Below are 13,216 nucleotides of genomic sequence, written 5' to 3'. Positions count from 1 at the left end.
TGACAACAAAATCATTTATTCAGTGCCTTTGAGACATGGTAGAGCACATACTTTAAAAAAATAAAATAAAAAAATAAGGACTAGGAAAGTCCATAGGGATGTACCGAATACATCAGTAGCACTACAGTGGATTACGTGTCTAATTCCATATGCATAGAAAATGAAATGTCTTCATAAAACACATCTATGTCTCTCCTAAACAACACTGTCAGCAGCTGTTTTATCAGTGAAAAGCACCAAATGCAACCAAAAGCTCTTTTATGTCTAAACAATGAATTATGGGATACAGTATGTTATCTACATTTTTGAATTCTTTCTATATCGGTATTTATTAATACAAACAAATCTTGCAGCCTCCCCTTTTTACATATGTCATCCACTTTGCTTTTTTGAAAAACAAAAAAACAAACAAAAAAAAAACATTTGGATTCAACCAGAAAAGTAAAACAATGACACTAAGAAGAATGTCCATATGAAATTTCACATTAATCACAATAATAATATATAAAAGTGATCCCAAAGATGCAACAGAAGTATTTAAAATAATTTTTGTTTTTTAAAATCCCTTTTGAGGGATATGTATTGAAATTTTCAAGGCACATTATTACAGCATACTAACTGGACTCTAACAAGAGAGTTACCACACTCAAAAAATAATAATTTTAGCCTATTTTTAAGATTCACACACTTCAATTTCATTACAAAATTCCATCAAATTTAATTGTGCAATCTTACTTTTATTCAAGTTTTATTAATTGAATTATGTTAAAGATTACACACTTCAATTTGATGAAAATGTATTATGAAATTAAAATGCGTAAGTCTTAAAAATAGGCTAAAATATATTTTTTTATGCATTTTAGCCAAGGTTAACCATTTCAGTTTCACAATTTTTTCTATGGGAAAATTGAACTCTGTAAAAAGTGCCAACTAAAAAAGCACAAAAAAAATAAAATAAAAGTTGTATTTTTCTGTTTCAAATCATATTTTAGCTCTCTTCATTGGGAAATAAATATTTTCTCTTTTTAACCCTTAACCTATAGCTAAATGTTGGCCCCTCGGTATCCAAAAAACTTTGGATGAAAATGGAAGCAGTATGGACAAATTAGTGGAACAATTTACACAAAAATATGGAGCTAAAATTGGTGAAATATACCAATTAAAACATCTTCAAAATAAACATAAAAACAACACATACAACAAAAAATTAATATACAAAATTTTATATGGATACACTTAAAAACACTGCCTCAGTTGGCCTCACTTCTCTGGTTTAACCCCCTGAAAAATATGTGCCAATGCCCTTAGAGAGCGCAAACACCTCCACGTTCAACTGCCTCTTTGGCGTTATGGTGAGGGAGCAGACAATGGGCAAATTCTCTTTAAGGCAGACTCAGTTCTTTACATTTTTTGTTTATATTCTTTTATTATTATAATTCATAGGCACAGGCATCTACTGGAGTGGAACTAGGCCTGTTTAAACAGTTGGAGAGTGTTCAAAAACTCTTGTGGACGACTTTATTTCTTGGAGTGTGTAATGTAGCTATTTTCGATGCACAGCACGATGTAGGAGCTGGAGCAGCTGCTGGGAGTCTGCTGGAGGAGTTGGCTGGCCTGCAGGGAGGAGGCCAGGCCTGTCACCACATGGTCTCCGGCCCTCCACGTCTCACAGTAGTTATCCGTCTGCCGGTGACCCTTACCATTGGACCCATGCCAGATCATCTTCTCTGGCCTACAGGACAGGGGAGGGCAAACAATTGTTTTAGCTGGTTTAATGCCTAGATGAAATGACATCCACTTTACAGGGTTCCCACACTTTTTTTTGACCAATGAATTATTTAATTTTTCCATGACATTTGTGACTGTTGGATAATGATTTTTAAAAATAATTTTGATTTAGACAGATTCACTAATGAATTGTTCAGACTGATTTATGAACTTGTTTGACCAATTTATTGAAAAGAACTGACTCAATAGAACAACTCACATATTGGACATTAGTATGTTTTGCATCTGGGTATGCCGGGTTATAGCACTCTTCTCTACCAGTTGATCATTATTTGATGAATTACTGCTGCCATGATCAATAGAAAATGTACACAAACTTCTTTTTAATAAAAAATCAGTTCACTGCCTGCTTTCCTCGGGCGGTAATAGCGTGATGTTTATTGCACCAAGCAAATAGCAGAGTTTTGTGAATTAAGTCTATAATGAGTCTAATTTACATATAAAGGAGGCACGTTTGCGTGGAAATGAATGACAATGGCTTAACATAAATACTCATGACGCAGCACTGTTTCAGTGCTGATTGTGCCTGCTTAAACTGGATTTCGAGTTGTTAGTTAATAAGATGCATGTTTTTGAAATTGCCCCACGTGATCCATGAGTAAAACTACAGTATATTCATCTTTATATGTATGAATCCATGAGATCATTACGTGTAGGGCTGTCACGATAATGAAATTTGGCTGATGATTAATTGTCAAACAAATAATTGCGATTATGATTAAAAATTGTCTCTTTAAGGGCTTTCACAATTAAGGTGTGCTTTTTTCTGCTTGTGTGCTTTATACACCTTAAGAAGTCATTTTTACACATTTAACTTAAACTATATAAATTGAATAATAAAATAGGGAAATGTGATTTAATTTTAAGGCTTTAAAAACTTATGAATAACATGAAAAATTATGTTTTAAATATCAAAATATTTCTAAATACTTAAAATATGTCTCTCTTTTTGGTCACCTTTAGTTTTGGTAAATTTTACATTTACACTGTTGTTTTTTGAACTCATATTTTACATTATATATTTTTATATAAAAATTTGTTTTATATATATTTTATTATATTTTATCATATTATGCAATAGTACAATATTTCTGTTCTAATTTCTTAACTTTCACACGTTATTTTAATGCTCTGATTAAACCCATGAGCCCTTATTTGTCATGAAGCGAAACCTTGAGATTACATTTAATCATTTCATCACTCCACAGAAATAGAGTAAGCGTGCGTCTCCTCCTCTGTGTTACTACGTGTATGAACCAGGAACATTTGCCACTACATGATTGTTTAAAGTGAAACCGGAGCACTTTGAGTTCACTATCACGGTTTATTCTTGTTCGTTTATATTTTTGCTGGAGTTTGGCTCGGGCCTCTGCTGACAGCGTGCGCATCAGTGTGTTTCACGCGCTCTTCAGGACAGGAGCTGGTTGAGGTCCGCGGTGCAGCTCAGTGATGCTCGGACACGGACTTCAACTGAATGACACACAAACGTGCCGTTCATGGCATTTATACAGTATATTTGCTTAAAATTCCCTCATTTGGGCATTAAAATGTGATTGGAATGAGAATGCCCAATAATCGCGGTTATCTGAAATAACCGCGGTTAGATCAAATAATCACGATCAGACGGTAATTTAATAATCGCGACAGGCCTAATTGCATAGAATGTCTAAAGATTGATTTTTCGGTCATTTGATCTAATATTTAATATATTTTAAATGTTGCAAATTCATGTAGCCAATGAAAATCCCTGAAATTATCACAAAATAACAAGATACAAAATACTTATTTGTCATTTTCAGTTTTGTTCAAAATGGGCTCAAATTGACTGATCCAGTCACAACAGAGATTAATTTGTTAATATAATACTTGCGATATTATAAAATGCCAAATGTGTTTGAAATTAACAGAAAATTATGCACCCTTTTCTGAAGTAGCTATTTTGGATAAGCATTATCTTAATTTGTTACTCATAAAAGCATCTTGCCATCTCAACATTATTAGCATTGGTCGAAAAATTGTGCCCTATTACTATTGCCCCAATATCTACACCATACCACTACAAACCCCCTGCGGGCCTTTTACCCCAAGTGTTTTATTTTCAAAACAACCTTCTGTTATTATATCTTTTCACACAAATTATGTTGCTCCATCAATATTCAATAAAAAGAAATCTCTCCAACAACTTTAAATTTTGAAAATTGTGGTTACTTTGCATATCAGTCAGACAGTCTCTTCCAGTCTAAGAGGGCGGATCTTGGCTTGAGTAAGCTGCAAAGTGGATCAGACTTTATGCCGATAGTTAAAAAGTCTGCCTCTGCAAGACCTTTTTAAAGGTATTTTTAAGCAGTTAGGTCTCTCTAAGTGCTTTAAGTTGTTCTCTTCACAAGCTAAGCTGTTACACAGCGTGGCAGAGACACATATGACACATATGACTGTGTATCTTGATATATTATTAAATATTAAATCAGTCATTTATAGCACCATTGCAGTGACATACTGTATTTTAGAGAATAATGAAAGCTGACAGGATGTTTCTACTAAGGCCTCTGTTCGAAGGGGTCACACAGATCAGACAAAGCCAGTGGCACTCACCAGGCACTGTCTCTCAGGACATCTCTGCCATCAAACGAGTAGATGGGAGCATTGTCCTTTATCCTGCTCTCTGAATCACTGAAGAGAGACTCCCAGCTACTGAAAAGCACTTGATCCTATAGAGAAGAGAGACCACATGAGTTCATTGTGTGGGTTTGGTATAAAATAAATGATTGAGGAATGAACAACATCAAACGATGATGAAAACAATATTTCAACAATAAATTCTGATTGGTTGAGCCATGTTCGAAGTTGTTGTGAAATGCCAATAGAACTATTCTGTTTGTAGTACAAAACTAGAAAATTAGCATTTCCAAGCCATGGGTTCCCTCTGGAATTGCTAACAGGTTTTTAGAATAGCGTTTTTATGAGTAAAACTATTTTTTAAAGAGACATTCCCATTTTGTTCTACAGCATAAACTACAGTCTCATATGTCAGACGTAAGGCACTAACAAAACATTACATAAGGACTACAACGGTCCAATTTAATGTGAGTTTACATGCTTCACAAATGACTGAATTAATCAGAAAACCATTGTACTCCTTGCTAAAGAGCAACTTGATAGCAACTAGACCACATATTCTATATTATAATGGCAAGTTTCTATGTTGCTTGGCAACTGTGAGCAACTTACAGTTACGCCACTTCCACACTAATACTTTTTCGTTTGAAAATGCATGAATTTAGCTAGAACTGCATTTTCCTCCACCGAAAATGGAGTGTTTAGAAAACGCTCTCCATTACTGCATACTTTGGAAAATGATGACATTCAGAAACTGAAAATAGAGTCTTCTGTTGTTTTGTAAAACCAACAAGAAAATTGAGGTTGCATACTACAGTGGTTTTACCATGGTTATAGGCAGGTTTAAGAACTCCCCTTACCTGTGGTAAAACCTGGTAACACACAAAACTGTACTACACAGCTTCTTGAGGCTTTTTGTTTTAATACATTTTAATGGAGTAACTGATGAGTAATGGAATACACACCTTGAGGTTAACAATCGGCAGTGTGTCTCTTTCAGATTTGCGGACGATGCTGTAGAGATCCTGAAGTTTGGAGGAAAGGAAGGCCCTGAATGTTCCCTTCAGTCCCACGGCTCGAGCTTGCTGGAAGCACAGGAAGTCCGCTCCACGAATGCCTCTCATGTTGCCCACTTGTGGAGCGTTCAGGGCAATAAGATGCAACTGAACAGAGAAATAAAAAAATAATTCTAGTCTACAACACAGAGAACCTGTGCAGATGAAATGTTGTGATGAATTTGACTGAACTAACCCCTGGTCCAGATGTGTGGGTGTGGCCTTCTGGTTGATTGACAGGGGGGTTGGGATGGCGGGCAGGAGTGACCGGATATCTAATATGTGGTTGCACAGGATTGTACCCGTTATCAGTGTGGGGTGGGTATCTAGGTTCAGGCTGGGAGGGGTACTGCAGATTTGGCTCCCTCCAAGGAAACTCAACCGGCTTGTGTGGTGGAGAAATCTGCTCTGCTCCATTGTCGGCTGTGTGGTCCTGGGAATAATGAACAACAGGGGGTGGCTGGACTGCTGCCACCTCATTGTTCTGGAGGAAGAGCCAACAAGCTACAGTCATACCTTCAGTAATTGATATGCATATCCGCAAATAGCAACTTGCTGTGATTCAATGTTGGGCGCATAATTTTAATGTTATTATTCATACAGCTTACCAGATCTCCATAGAATGGTTTATAATCACCAAGCTGCAAAAAAAAAAACACACACACAAAATAAAAAAAAGGCTCAAATTTGCAGAAAAAGACAACAATGCCTGTGTTTTGGATTAATAATATTGTCCTTGATATGTGTCAATGACAAGAAAAATTAAAACACATGCCAAGTTCTTATAAATGTAATCATTGTATTTACGTTGGTTTCATACGTTTATGAAAAAAACTTTTATACCATTTTAAAAATCAATTTGGATTTAGTGACTAAAAATGTCAAGTGGTGTAACTGTCAAGTTAAATAGTAATAACATATAATTTACACCTCAAATAAAGTTCAAAAGCATTTTCTACGAATAAAGTTTTCTTGAATCGATCCAAACATTGCCATATCATGAAAACGTCAAATTATCTGTATTTTTAAGAAACTTACTCATCTATACACAGTCATGAGTGTCGAAAGGGGTCTGCTCTGATATAATTTTGTTTTCTTGTAACATGAAAACAAAATGCCTTTCTGCATGTTTGTGATACCATAAATGCCGATTTTTCTTTTTCCCTTTTTTTTTTTTAAGTTTCACCATTTTTCAAAAATATAACACATATTAGTCATAGAAAATATGTATTTAAATCATTGTCTGAATTAATTGCATTTTTATTTTAAAAAAATGTAAATAAGTGTATAGGTCTGTAAAAAAATAGTCTCACATCATTGACCCAAATCCAGAGGTGTCCTGTTTAAAGCATCATACCATCACTTGTCTGACACCATCCCGAACTCTGATGTAGAGATCACCTCTGTCCAAAATATATATGAGAGCACCTTCTGTCTGTCTGCGTGCTGTTGCAATCATTATGTCATAAGACCTCAGCACAGTCACCTGCTGACAGCGAAAAAGTGTGTATTATGTTGTGAATGCTTCCATGCTGTGAAAATACACATTTAAAACCAGGTACAATTTAAAGTATAACACTTTGTGTGTTTTAAGGGAATGTTCACCCAAAAATGAACATTCTGTCATCATTTACTCAGCCCTAGCTTTTCCAAATCGATATGATTTCCTTTCATTTCTGTCACCATTGACTTTCATTGCATATTTTTTCCCCCATACAATCAAAGTGAATGGTGGCTGAAGCTAACATTCTGCATAACATTTCCTTTTGAGTTCCAGGGAAGAAGAAAAAGAACAACATAAAGGTGAGTAAATGATGACACAGTTTTCATTTTTAGGTGAAATATCCCTCTAATCAGAGATGCTGCATTATTCATTTCTGAAAAGAATGTCCCACTCACCCCAGATCCTTGGCCAGGGATTCCAGGAGGGCCAGGGGGACCTGGAGGTCCAGGAATATTGACCGCTGAAACAATCAAAATCACATACCAGATATACATTACAATAAATGTATAGGATTTCTTTCTAATCCTTACAATTATCAAAATAGAACATCTGTTATTTCATGTACTGAATAAGACACAATTGGAATCTCTGTAGACATAACTAAATGGATGTGGTTTTTACAGTAGGTCAACAGAACCTGCATGAAATAAAACTTATATATGAAATTAGTTATATAGATATATCATTATGTACACTATATAATGAAGGTGTACATTAAGAGTTCATTAAAGGAATGTTTCTGTTTCATAATTATAGTCACGAGACTTAAACATAAGTATTAGCATGATTTTAGTGTGACAAAGTTGTTGTTGTCATGACGATGTAGCGCTGGTAAACCCTGTAATCTTGCAAGTGGCATAATACCTGAAAATCATGTAAACATATATATTGTTTATGTTTTGTGGCTATACTTTTGAAACAGTGTGTATTTTAAAGTTTATTCACTGACCCGATTTACTTCCAATGTAGGTGCTTTTTTATTTTTTAACAAACGAGGGACAGGTCAAAATTATTTTTGTGGTAATCAACATTACACCACAAATGCTGTTGATTAAGCTTAACTTGTACTGAACCCGGAACATTCCTTTCAGTGATCGGACTCTATTAATACAATTCTCGTTTTAACTTAAATGGGATGTAAGCAGTACTTGAACAACAGTTATTTTCCCAAAAAGTTGGCAAAAAGGCCTTAAATCCATAATCAATAAAAATTACAGCGCAACAAGAAATTGAGCTTTAGTTGCCAATATTTGATGGTCAAAATAAATGAGGAAAAGCATTGTGAAAAATAAATTATAAAAATATACCGCTACCACAGACATTCCCATCCAGAATAGAATTCTCAGAGGATCCTTTGAGTTGAGAAAACAGAAGGTCATTTGCTGTGTAATTTGCTTTTACCCAGTTTACCGGAGTTGTGTGAGAAAAAACAAAGACGTTCTCAATTCTACGGGATTAAAATCACTAATTATGTATGTGAAACACAAATTTACCCAACCTCCTCAAGGACAACTAGTCCAATCTGAATAGGCCTTATATATCATCTAATCCTCTGTATAAAAAAAGTTTTAGTTCCTCATGGATATTCTTATAGAGAGAGTAAGGGAAGTCTAGCCTACCTGGTCTATAGGGTCCCGGCAAGGATTGTGACCCTGGTGGGCCAGGCGGACCAGGAGGACCTGGGTTTCCTGGACGGCCATCATAACCAACACCAGGTGGTCCTGATGAACCCTGAGGTCCCGGGGGCCCTCTGATTGAGTCTCCTTTAGGCCCCTGGAAGAGATGCCCTTGATGAGAACTAAACATCCATATATAGCTGATTACTCAATTCATTTCACATTTAGACACTCCCATTAACCCTTACAGGAAGTCCAGGGTTTCCTGGTGGTCCTTGTGGCCCCTGTACAGCTCCAAAATGCGAGTCATAAAATCCACCACCTGGTTCTCCTTTCTCGCCTTTAAGACCAGTCTCACCGCGCTCTCCCTTCACCTCATTCTGATGAAACAGATGTCACATTTGGCTATACCCTACTGCTATCATATTCAAATTATTGTTTTATCAAATACTTTCATACTGGTTGAATTTCATACCTTGAGGGCGTAGATATCAAAGTTGGAGGCAAAACCTATGACAAAATAGAAAGTATTACATTACTAAATTAAATACCTCAATAAATTTTACAATGCTTTCTGAAATAGATGGTATGGATTCCTTAGCATTCAAGAGTCTAAAAACAGCAATTTTACCTGGAGTTCCTGGAATCCCAGGGGCTCCCTGGTTTCCTTTCTCCCCTTTTGTAGCTTAAGAAAATAAAACAATGCATTGTTCAAAATTGTCTAAAATTTGAGGAATTATAAATATAATTCCATCTGTTAAAGTTAATGTGAAACTTCATACACAACCCATTTTACTCCTTTAACAGGACATTTTTCTCAGTGAAACAGGATATTCATAAAAAAGAAAAAGTAACCCATAGGACGGGATATAACTTTTATGTAGGAACATGCATTAAAAAGGGTAGTTAAACCAAAAAAAAAAAATATAATAATAATAATAATAATAATATATATATATATATATATATATATATATATATATATATATATATATATATATATATTATTATTATTATTATTATTATTATTATTATTATTATTATTATTTGCTCATGTCGTTGCAAACCCGGATTACTTTTTTCTTCCATGGCAGACAGCCTCAGTCACCATTTATTTTCAATGCATGGTAAAAAAAGATGCAATTAATGTGAATGGTGATGGAGGCAGTCACTATCATTCGTCCAAACATCTACTTTTGTGTTCCATGGAAGAAAGTCATACAGGTTTGGAACAACATGAGGGTAAGTAAATTATGGCAGACCTTTCATTTTGGGGTCAATTATGCCTGTACGGTAGTAATTTGTTTTATTATTTGCTGTGATTAGAATGACTGTAACAACCTACCTGGATACTGCCTTGCAAAATCTTCAAATCTCTAGAATGGAAGATGGAAATTACAAACTATTGCTGTTGCTTAGAGAAATTATGAAGAACATGATCATTGCACTTCAACACACACAGCATATGGAGAAAATTTTTGCCCAATTTCATGCATGAATTACAGCTTATTTGACACAAAAAGCACTTACACTGAATCTGTCCAAGGGCACAGCAGGCCCAGGGGGACCCGGGGGTCCCGGGGGACCAGGTGGACCCTTGAAAAGACACAAGATAACTTATCAGAGGAAGCCATCCACATAAGAAATACAGATGGAACAAACTGCTCTTTTTTGTTTCTGAGTTAGTGTGTGGTGTACTCACTGGGTAGCCATATCCAGAGCCAGACCCTGAGTCTCCCTTTTCTCCTTTATATCCGTTTACACCTGGACGGCCCTACAATCATAGAGTTAAGGTACTAAGTAAAAAAAAAAAAAAAAAATCCTATTTTCAGACAAGGAAAATGCCAACATGCAGCTATGTGCTAGATCGGTGGTTCTCAACTAGAGGGTCGAAACCCAGAAATTGGTCACAAGTCTGTTCTGATGGGGTCGTGGACAGCAAGGAAAAAACAATGATAAATGCAAATAATAAAATGCAACTATTAACTAACTAACTATTTAACTATTTAGCTATTTTAAATAAATAGCCTTATTTGAATAGGCCTTTTAAAAATTTTAAAGGGAGGAGAACCCAAGTCTGAGTCCCGGCTTGAGGTCTTTTTCCAATTCTGACCCCAATGTGATCCCAATTCTCTCCCCAATCAATTCCCGTCTCTCTATCCACTATATTATCTGATAAAGGTGAAATATATACACAGAGGCAGAGCCAGGATAATTTACCTGAGAGGGCATTTGAAATTCCGAAGGGGACACAGATTTGTCACTTAAGAAGTAACGCTGCTGAAAATTAAGTTTTTCCTCCTAATACATTTGTTGTCATCTGAAAGGCAGCGCAAGTCATGGCTTTGATAGATATGCACAAGCATAAGCTCAACTGAAACATCACCAAACATTCTAAATAAATAAAATCTGTTAAAATGAAAAAGCTTTGACAGTTACAATGTGTATGCTCATTTTCTCACTTTCCTAATAATGAAGCATTTCAAAATAAGCATGAGGCAAATGTTAATTAAAAAATTAACTAACTAAAATTACTAATGAGAGAACTATAACATTCCATCGAATAAAAACTGGATTGAGGCTTGCAAACCACACTAACTTAAACACCTCCTAAAGCAGAGCGCATGATATATGTTCATTTCCTGGTGTTGTGAAGCAGAGGCTGAAGCCAGAAGACGCTTCTTTATCCCTTGCTTGTATACATGTGTCTGAAATTGTGGCATGTCAGCACTTTAAAATATGCCAAAAATATACAAAATAAACAAAAAGCGAAAACCAAAAAAATCAAATGATCCTCTGGAGTGCACACTCCAAAAAATTGCCTATATTTAAGATTTACACATTTCCATTTCATAACAAAATTAAATGAATAAAAAATGAATTTAAATATGTTTAAACTGTATTCATTTTTTAATGAATTTTGTTATGATTTTGTTTGAGTGCATGATCCGTTTATCAACCTAAATAAAACAAGACAACTTTACATATATTCATAAACAAAACACAAACCAGCCCATCTGGCACCCACAATCATCCATGCGATTATCTAATCAGCCAATCATGTGGCAGCAGTGCATAAAATCATACAGATACGGGTCAAGAGCTTCAGTTAATGTGGCATGATTGTTGGTGCCAGACGGGCTGGTTTGAGGATTTCTGTAACTGCTGATCTCCTGGGATTTTCACGCACAACAGTCTCTAGAATTTACTCAGAATGGTGCCAAAACCAAAAAACATCCAGTGAGTGGCAGTTCTGCGGATGGAAACGCCTTGTTGATGAGAGAGGTCAACAGAGAATGGCCAGACTGGTTCGAACTGACAAAGTCTATGGTAACTCAGATAACCACTCTGTACAATTGTGGTGAGAAGAATAGAATCTCAGAATGTTATTCTGAGATGCGGGTTGGCACTGTTTTGGTGGCACGAGGGGGACCTACACAATATTAGGCAGGCGGTTTTAATATTGTGGCTGATCGGTGTATACGGAATATATATATATATATATATATATATATATATACTATATCTATATCTATATCATATATATATATATATATATATATATATATATATATATATATAAAATATTAATGTATATATTATGTATATACTGTATATATAACTAAACTATATTTAAAAAACGGAGTGACTATTTGCACCCCAGTGTAAATAGCATCTGCCAACAGGACAGCTATTAGCACCCTAAAAGTCTGGTGGAACCACAGAAATATACGACAACCTAGACAATAGGTTTCGCTGCAGTGGCGTTGGGTGTAAAGATGGTGTATGAATGTGTACTGTTGTCCTAGCGACTGCGGTTTGAAACTGTGTGTTGTCCCACCATTTTTTTTATCCGATTTTCTGTTTCCACTCTTAATATTTCCTTTAACACTACTTAAAATAATAGATAAAAATGAATATAAATGTTGATTTCATTACAGTGATTGATGTCGGGCAGTGCAGAGAAGGGTTTGATCCAAAGGCGTGGTCTGTGATGCTCTCTATATCTTTTGTTATGATATTAAATGCTTTGAATCCAGTCAAACCTCATGGCATTTTGTTTTGGATAGCGATTGCCCTATGCAGTATCTGGTATTATTAATATACACTATATTGCCAAAAGTATTCGCTCATCTGCCTTTAGATGCATATGAACTTAAGTGACATCCCATTCTTAATCCATAGGGTTTAATATGACGTCGGCCCACCCTTTGCAGCTATAACAGCTTCAACTCTTCTGGGAAAGCTTTCCACAAGGTTTAGGAGTGTGTTTATGGGAATTTTTGACCATTCTTCCAGAAGCGCATTTGTGAGGTCAGACACTGATGTTGGACGAGAAGGCCTGGCTCGCAGTCTTCGCTCTAATTCATCCCAAAGGTGCTCTATCGGGTTGAGGTCAGGACTCTGTGCAGGCCAGTCAAGTTCTTCCACACAAAATGTCTTTATGGACCTTGCTTTGTGCACTGGTGCGCAGTCATGTTGGAACAGGAAGGGGTCATCCCCAAACTGTTTCCACAAAGTTGGGAGCATGGAATTGTCCAAAATCTCTTGGTATGCTGAAGCATTCAGAGTTCCTTTCACTGGAACTAAGGGGCCAAGCCCAGCTCCTGAAAAACAACCCCACACCATAATCCCCC

General features: G+C 35.9%; 1 protein-coding gene across 6 annotated transcripts in view; it reads right to left on the bottom strand.

The window, feature by feature from the left end:
• The window catches only part of LOC127447903 (collagen alpha-1(XVIII) chain-like), a 131,187-nt gene continuing 117,971 nt past the window's right edge, over positions 1 to 13,216 (bottom strand). For 4 of the 6 annotated variants that reach the window (XM_051710076.1, XM_051710073.1, XM_051710075.1 and 1 more), the window contains 14 exons: positions 10,282 to 10,353; positions 10,110 to 10,175; positions 9,925 to 9,955; positions 9,211 to 9,264; positions 9,055 to 9,089; positions 8,828 to 8,959; positions 8,583 to 8,736; positions 7,359 to 7,423; positions 6,817 to 6,948; positions 6,068 to 6,100; positions 5,656 to 5,943; positions 5,370 to 5,567; positions 4,381 to 4,496; positions 1 to 1,732 (listed from right to left, as the gene is read on the bottom strand). In XM_051710076.1, the coding sequence (XP_051566036.1) occupies positions 1,519 to 1,732; positions 4,381 to 4,496; positions 5,370 to 5,567; positions 5,656 to 5,943; positions 6,068 to 6,100; positions 6,817 to 6,948; positions 7,359 to 7,423; positions 8,583 to 8,736; positions 8,828 to 8,959; positions 9,055 to 9,089; positions 9,211 to 9,264; positions 9,925 to 9,955; positions 10,110 to 10,175; positions 10,282 to 10,353 (1,590 nt within the window). In that variant the 3' untranslated portion in view covers positions 1 to 1,518. The remainder of the gene's footprint in view (positions 1,733 to 4,380; positions 4,497 to 5,369; positions 5,568 to 5,655; positions 5,944 to 6,067; positions 6,101 to 6,816; positions 6,949 to 7,358; positions 7,424 to 8,582; positions 8,737 to 8,827; positions 8,960 to 9,054; positions 9,090 to 9,210; positions 9,265 to 9,924; positions 9,956 to 10,109; positions 10,176 to 10,281; positions 10,354 to 13,216) is intronic. The other 2 variants (XM_051710074.1, XM_051710079.1) reach the window with 1 other exon arrangement.

The sequence above is a fragment of the Myxocyprinus asiaticus genome, chromosome 11 (genome assembly GCF_019703515.2).
Source record: "Myxocyprinus asiaticus isolate MX2 ecotype Aquarium Trade chromosome 11, UBuf_Myxa_2, whole genome shotgun sequence".
Lineage (NCBI taxonomy): Eukaryota > Metazoa > Chordata > Actinopteri > Cypriniformes > Catostomidae > Myxocyprinus > Myxocyprinus asiaticus.
The sequence above is the reverse complement of the archived record's forward strand: the minus strand, read 5'-3'. Positions and strand labels throughout refer to the sequence as shown.